Genomic DNA, 7,670 nt, shown 5'->3' with positions numbered 1-7,670 from the left:
TTCTGAAGACTGCATTAAGCAAAAAGCACAATTCCACAAAGATACAATTTAAAAAAGTAATAGACGTGTTTTAATCAAGGCCAGATTTTAGACCCTTACAATCAGGATTTATACAAATCAACTGTACCGCCAAGTCAGCACACACACACATTAAAACACAGCTACCGAAGAAATATCTTCTCAGGAGTGTCCCAGCTCTTTCTTTAATGCTGTGGAAGAAAAAAAAAAGTATGGGGAATGGCTGTTGCACATCTTGGTAAATACAGCAAAGCTATCATCCTAGTCTAATAGACCCCAAAGTTCCATTGAAATAAATAACCCTGTGTTCCAGTAGTTTAGGAATTCACGGTAAAGAGAAAATAATTTTATTACAAGTTTCACTTCTAATGGTCCCTGCACAACCAGTTGGTAAACGAGGATTACTTTTATCATAACAATTCTATCATGTCTGTTAAGTACAAACCAGAAAATCTATTTTGAAAATCCGAATAAGCCACTGTACTGTGGAGGTTCTGTAGAACCATTTCAAATTAGCTACAGCTTGATAAAGCAAAAACCCAGAATATTTTTAGTTGCTCCAGGTTTCAAATGAAACAAAAGCAGAGGGAACCTAAACTGATTTTATAGGACGAGCAGGGAAAGGCTGCTGTCATCCTCTGTCCAATTCTCCCCTCGGCAAATTTGCAAGCACACGGTATCCCATAAGCTAAAGTTTCCTGACCTACCCCCCATGTCCCAGTATGGCACATTCCACCAGCTCCCCAGGCCATCCTTTCTGTGCCTCCTCTAGGATGCAACCACCAAAAACGCCTGTTAACTCGTTGTATACTTAAACAGTTTCATCAGTAGGCAGCAAATGCAACTTATTCGCCCCTCCCAATCCTAGCACCTTCCCGATCTTCCTCAGTCACTGACGTCCTTGAACTTTGCCAAATTCTGTACCAAACCACAGTTTGGAACAACCACTTTTTGACCTATGTCCAGAACCATTCCATCTTTATCAGGAATCAATACTAAAAAAAAAATACGTTGCTAGGATTTCTTTGCACGTAATAATCTGCACATGATTTGCTCCCAATCTTTTAAGTAAAACACATACCTCCATCTGAATCAGTTCTTCTAAATTGTTTTGGATGTGATTGTAAACGATGTCAAAAAGTTCCTCCCTCGATTTTGTCCCATCCAAATGAACTGGAATATAAAGCAGCACCATTTGAAAACAACAATTTTGCTGCGCTCAGTATTCTTATTTTTCATTGGGCAAAATAAGATATATATATTTCAGCTTTTTTGTTTACAAATTTAGCAAATGATGGCTTATTCAAACTATCCTTTAAAAAAAAAACCATGGCTATTACAGTCCAGACAACTAAGCAAAACTATTCTGACTTCCTGACCCAAGCAATCCTTCATTTTCAGCCTGTGAGTAGAGCTAAAAGTAAATGATAACAACAGAACTAACTATATAAACTGTTGCAGTCTAAGTAAAACTATTATTTTTTTTGTAATGGTAACATATTTGCAAACAACCCTGGGAATGTTATTGAAAGACCTGCGTTTTGAAACACAATTATCCAACTTAGTGACACAAGAAAATCAAATTCAAAAGGGGCTTCCAAAATCCAGCTGAACTTACCAACGTCAACATTAAGGCTCTCCATCACCTTCTTATGTCTGATGTACATGGGCCAGACGTGACCGTCGAATAATCCAGGTGGATCTGGGACGGTGTAATTCCTTGAACTAGAGAAACAAACAAACAAAAAAAATCCATCTGCATTTGGGTTGTTATGTAGATCTTTTAAAGCCATCCAGTCCTCCTACATATCCACCTGTAAAGGTTAGCTTCTCATGGCCTTACCTTCTCCTCCTCTTACATTCTTCATAAGGAATAGAAAGAAAATACCGGATGTCAAAAATATCAATCAGGGGTCTGAAAAGAAGGAAAATTTCTCAGGTTTTGTTACGTAACAAACGTAAAAGTCCCATCTTGTGCACCATCCTATTTTTAACAACATCTGAAAGCTTCTGGGAAGCTCACCACCAGAAAATGAAGCCCTCCCCATAAGAGAAACATACTGACTTTGGTGCAGCTCAAACTATTTAAATATCAAATTTTCTTACAAAACATTGAATGCTTTTTCTAAAAACAGCTTAAGTCAGTGTCCGGTTCTGATGATCACAGCTGCATCTACGTAGCGTGTGAAATCACTTATTAGTTGTTTTTGCATTCTGGCTGGGGAATTCTGGGAATTGAAGTCCACACATCCTAAAGTTGTCCAGTTTGAGAAACACTAGCCTATCTGCTCCCCAAAGAATTTTGGAATATTTTGGGTTGCACTTATATTACTTCAGAGGTACATCATTTGCTTTTTTTACTTTTTTATTCAAGTAAGCTGCTAGGAATTTCCTACCTACCTAAAACTCTTCTTCCTGGTTTATGCCCTGTAATAGATAGGTTATCAGCTGTGGGTTAAATGCAAAGAATCCCTCAAGAAAGTGCTCCTCCTTCATGCTTCTTTCTATATATAATCTGAGAGCCCTGGATCAAGTAAAATTTATTTAATTGCCACCTGCTCTCATGTACAATCAAAACGGTTCGCACCACGCCTGTTGCATTATCTGTCAAAGACTTGCTAAGAATAAACAAGTGTCAGCAGAACGCGTAGAAAGTTCTATAAGAAGTCATTACCTTGACTTCAGTTACCTGTAAGTATAAAGTAAAAATCCTTCCACAATAAGAATATGAATGGTATCATCATTTTCCTCTATGATTCTGGTATCAAGTGTATTAATGCCATGAGATCGCTCAAACTTAATTGGATTTTTTTTCCAGGCACTGATGGTATTCATCACTGCATCCATATCCAAAGCACTAATAACTAAGGCAAAAGAACAGAAATGTTAGCTCCGGAGAGACAAGCAGTATAATGAGATATAAAATGCCCCAATCTCCGTTGGTGATCAAGCTTGCATTCTTATTCTTTCTTCTGTTCACTCACTAGTTCTGCGATAGAACTAACGGGTCTTTTAAAATAATGAGTCACTGCTCATTATGAATAGAACTTACCATCGTACTGTTTAAATCCATCTTCAACCTGTATTTCATCTTGGGGCTGAAACAGAATAAAAACTGTCTGCAGAGCTCGTCACAGATGTCCTAAGGCTAATTTTAAGAAGAGCAAGATGGATAAAACCGTGTTCAAACTGACTCCCTGGTAATTCAAAGCTCAAAGACAATAGCTAGAGTTTCAATAACTTTACATAATGTAGAGTCATAAGGCAACGACAAATGAGATTCTCCTTTATCTCATCGCTAACAAATAGCCAGCTATCCTATTTTCAAAACAGGAGAGGCATGCCAACTGTATATTAGGATCTTATCCAGTAACTACAGAAAAACCTTTATGTCCCAACCCTCCAGAAGTAAACCGATATATGACAAGACAAACACATTAAAGGGAACACCGATGCTTAAGACTTAGAAGAACATTAAACTCCGTGGGAAAACAAAAGTCTGCTACACATGGAATTCAGTGTACTGATATGATGGGAAAGGATTGGAGAAAAGTATGAAAAGATCGAAACAATCTGCAAAGATGGACAAAAACGTAGGCTGAAGATGTTCATTTAGAGGCAAATTATTGTATAGCTTGCGATGCATTTAAAAAAGCAAGAGGGTTTAGTACACAGTGAGCAAAAAAAGGGTGTTTCTTAATGTGCCATCTGCCTTCTTCTCTGTTGTCTTTTCTTCCAAGCCAGTGGTTCTCAACCTTTTTAATGCCGCGACCCCCAACCGGTCATAAGTTGAGGACTACTCAACCGGTCGTAAGTCGAGGACTACTCAACTGGTGCAGCACCGTTTGCAGAATGGGACTTTTGGTGGGCTCAGCAGGGCAGAGACAGCCTGGACAATTCCTATTGTCTTTTGAAAGCCAATAGAATTAGACTCTATTCAAGAGAGTCTATTCTATTGGCTTTCAAAAGCCAATAGAATAAAAGGGAGTAGCACAGGTAAGGAAAAGGGGGAAAAAATGGCGGACTGCGTTGTTTGGCGACCCCCGTGAAATGGTCGTTCGACCCCAAATGGGGTCCCGACCCACAGGTTGAGAACCACTGTTCTAAGCTAAGTGTAAGCAAACCAATATGCATTTGAAAGGAGCAAGCAATCAGAATCCTTAGTCTCCTGCTGTTAAAACTGAATGTACTGCTTCTGTATCTATTTATTCAGTAGATACTCCAAAAAGTGCAGGAACACCGATTCTGCCTATATCATTCCTCAGCTGTCTGTTGCAAATGTCATTTGCCATTCCCATTAAGTACATGGGCAGAATGTTAGACTTTAATTGTCTTGAGACCGTCACAAAGTCTAAGCTCACATGTTAGCAATCGGCGTACTTCCAAAGGTATCCTTTATCCACATATTCTAGCCAGGAAGAGGAAATTACATAATGGCTTTTGGATGCCTGGCAAAGCAAAACCAAACAGGAGAAAAAGCAAAAGCAAAATTTTCCCAACCCACCTTAAAGAAGTCGTCTTGATGGACCACACTGCAGTTGGGCAGCAACTGTGTGAGTTTGTTAGTCAAAGTGGTCTTCCCGCCATTAGTGATCCTATAATGGGAATGTCACACAATGGGCATCAACAAATGCAGCAAGTCAAAACCTCTGTAGATTACAGAAACTCGTCTCAGGGTAGAGAATTTTGAAGACGGATGGAAATGAGAGGGATTGGACCATCTAGCTTCCAGGACTGAAGGCAGACCAGAATCGACTCTCCCCCATTCCTGATTCACACCCACACTGGCTCTCATACCTTCTCTCTAATTCAGTGGTCATCAACCTTTTTTATGCCGCGACCCCCAACCGGTCATCTATCTATCTATCTATCTATCTATCTATCTATCTATCTATCTATCTATCTATCTATCTATCTATGATTTCTGAAGGGAAGCTGTTCTATCTATCTATGATTTCTGAAGGGAAGCTGTTCTATCTATCTATCTATCTATCTATCTATCTATCTATGATTTCTGAAGGGAAGCTGTTCTATCTATCTATCTATCTATCTATGATTTCTGAAGGGAAGCTGTTCTATCTATCTATCTAGGAAAAGAGAAAGAAAGAAAGAAAGAGAAAGAGAAAGAAAAAGGAAGGAAGAAAAGACAGAAAGAAAGAAAGACTGGAGGCAGCGGGAGAGGACCCACCAAAGGCACCCAGGAATATCACGGCACCTGCCCGGAAAAGCAGCAGCTGCGGCAACAGCTGCAGCGCGGAATGGGGGGGGGGCTCGCACTTGAAGGACCTAGGTCCACCTTCTCCCCACTGCGCAGGCGCCGGAGCACCCCGCGCCCAAGCCCCCCTCCCCCCTCTCTTCGTCCTTCCTCTCACCCGCCGATGCCGATGATGACTTTCATGGTGCCGCGAGCGCGCTGGCTTCACGGAGAGCCCGAAAATGGAAGAGGAGGAGAAGAACCGGGAGGAAAAGAAAGAGCCACGAGCGTCAACTGCCGAGGGAAGCCATCGCGGCGGAGACAACGGCGACAACGAGGGAAGCCGACTGCGCTCCCGCCAAGCCCTGAGACGAAAGAAGGCGCCGCGACCGCCGCGCGGGCCTTCCCCCCGCACCCATCGCCCGCCCTCGAGCGCGCTCATTGGCGCAGGGTGCCGCCAATCGACGGCCTCAAAGCGCCGGCTTTTTTTTTTCCGCGCCTCCATTCTCCTCCTTAAGTCTTGGCATCCAATAAAGGACCGGAAACGAGGGTAGGCTCGCTCCGATTGGTCGGTTTAGTTGTTGGCCCGGCCTCCCTGTCTGGTACCGGCGTGTGGCGTTTCCGCCCCTCGCCAGTTGCAGTCTGAGGCGGATGAGGGACGGGTGGCGTCGCCTGGTCCTTTTTAAATACGAATTTTGAGGGAATTTTCCACAAAAAATATATATAGAAAAAAGCCAACCCTGGAGCATTAGTTATCGACCCCGTCGAAAATATGATTACATATTCCTTTTTGAGGGGAAAAACGTCTAGGTTCGTGTATCAAGCTCATCCATACAACATGGTATTGCTAGCCCCATTTCCACAATTTACTGGTCATAAAACATAGTTAACTGCCGTAGCAGATATTTCACACGAAGAAACAAATTAGATTTCGGCCTAACGTAGGAATGCCAGAATGCTATACTTCGAGCAGCCACTAGGTGGGAGCAAAGATACAGGAATTTTTTGTAATGCTTTGCTATTAGTGGATTCAGGTGTTCAGTAGGTCTTTGGGAAATAATGACATAATTTGGTCAGGATTGTCTGTAACTGCTTGTTTTGAGTTCTTGAATCTTCATCGTGGTTTTGCCCGTCTTAATGTTTGATTTTTTTCCAAGCATCAGCATCTTCTCCAATTAGTCTTGTGTTTGCGTTATGTGTCCAAAATACTGGCTTCAATATTGTTTCTTGTGCTTCCTGTGGACAGTCTGGTTTTACTTAAGCAGTTTAGTATATGTCCATGAACCAGCCAAAGACTGGTGTGCAAAATAAGCACGCAAAAGCTTATCAAGTCAGATTATCTTCTAGATTTGTTCTGTGTCTTTTTTAGAACTACATAATACTTGTTCAACTATTTATTTGTAAACTACAAATGTGATTGAATAAACATGAACCAAAAGATGCCTGCAGTAACTTGGGATATTGATGTATTTATCGGTCTACTAGGTTTTCATGGATCAGAGTCAGTACAGTACAGCGCTGTACTGTATTCTTGATGTTACAAAACAAAACATTTGGAAATTAAAATAGCTCAATCCAAATTAGTTTGTGATCTATATATGAACTTATTGGTTCCTCCTTCATAGAAAATACATCTTTTAAATGATTCTTCTGACTAAGGTTGTGATGAATACTGGTACCAAAAAGACAGCAGCAAATAACCTGAAAAAGACAAAGAAAAAAATACTGTTTATAAAAGAAAGATTTAATAAAACAGGGTATCCTACAATGTATAACAGGCCTGCATAGATGACTAGAATTTCAGTGATTGCAACATCTTGATCTGCCAAGTTCTGGCTTGCAGGTTGCTCATAAAAGCAAAAGGAAATCATATAGTGTTCCTAAAACAGTCTTTAGAGTAGAAAATATTTATATATTTTCAAAACTGATGATAGGCAGGCTGTAGGAAGGATTCACCAGAATCACAGTGATATCCAAACACAAGGTTAGGAATGAGTCTTGAAGCGAAAATTATCAGCTGTGAAAATGGCTCCACCCAGAGAACAGTTGTGTTAAACGGGAAGATGTAAGAGTGGTAATTGGATAATTTGGGGCTTGTATAAGAGCAGAGATTGCTTAGTCGTCTTTGTTTTAAGAAAGTTAAAGTTTAGAGAAGCATTGTGGTTGTGAGTTCTTAATCTCCCATTGTGTGTGTGTGTTGTAGTACGTGTTATTGTATTATATAAAATAGAGGTAGTAATAGGCTGTGGATATAAAATGTAGATGTGTCTTTGGGGTTAATACCGGTAGTACAAAAACAGCTTCTGAAAAAAGTTACAATGTTTTTATGTTATGTTTAACTGTTACAACTGTGGCTTAGTATAGTTTGGTTGAAAAGACTTGTATTATTGTTTCAAAATAATTAGGTACTAGAATCAGGTCTGAACCTTTATCCAAGAGAGGCTTTAATAGCTACATA

The 7,670-nt window shown here is 40.4% G+C and overlaps 1 protein-coding gene across 1 annotated transcript; it reads right to left on the bottom strand.

The window, feature by feature from the left end:
- Nucleotides 1-42: 42 nt before the first annotated feature.
- Nucleotides 43-5,606, bottom strand: LOC120315132 (nicotinamide riboside kinase 2-like). The gene is made up of 8 exons (XM_039358958.1): nucleotides 5,391-5,606; nucleotides 4,523-4,613; nucleotides 3,071-3,116; nucleotides 2,708-2,882; nucleotides 1,862-1,933; nucleotides 1,637-1,743; nucleotides 1,100-1,191; nucleotides 43-209 (listed from the first exon to the last, which is right to left on the bottom strand). Exons 1-8 carry the CDS (start codon nucleotides 5,414-5,416, stop codon nucleotides 204-206), a joined length of 615 nt encoding a protein of 204 aa, XP_039214892.1. The 5' UTR covers nucleotides 5,417-5,606; the 3' UTR covers nucleotides 43-203.
- Nucleotides 5,607-7,670: the final 2,064 nt, after the last annotated feature.

This window comes from Crotalus tigris, unplaced genomic scaffold (genome assembly GCF_016545835.1).
Source record: "Crotalus tigris isolate CLP2741 ecotype Arizona unplaced genomic scaffold, ASM1654583v1 scf7180000019068.10715455, whole genome shotgun sequence".
In the NCBI taxonomy this organism is placed as follows: Eukaryota; Metazoa; Chordata; class Lepidosauria; order Squamata; family Viperidae; genus Crotalus; species Crotalus tigris.
Note: the sequence above shows the minus strand (reverse complement) of the source record. Positions and strands in the feature narration are given on the sequence as shown.

Bases quoted from the DNA above. Each gene is read 5' to 3' on its own strand.
- LOC120315132 (XM_039358958.1), bottom strand. From the start codon at position 5,416: ATGAAAGTCATCATCGGCATCGGCGG. The intron at 3,117-4,522 runs GTGGGTTGGGAA...ATTCTGTTTCAG, and splicing joins ATCAAGACGACTTCTTTAAG to CCCCAAGATGAAATACAGGT. The intron at 1,934-2,707 runs GTAACTGAAGTC...CCTTCTTTTCAG, and splicing joins TTTTTACTTTATACTTACAG to ACCCCTGATTGATATTTTTG.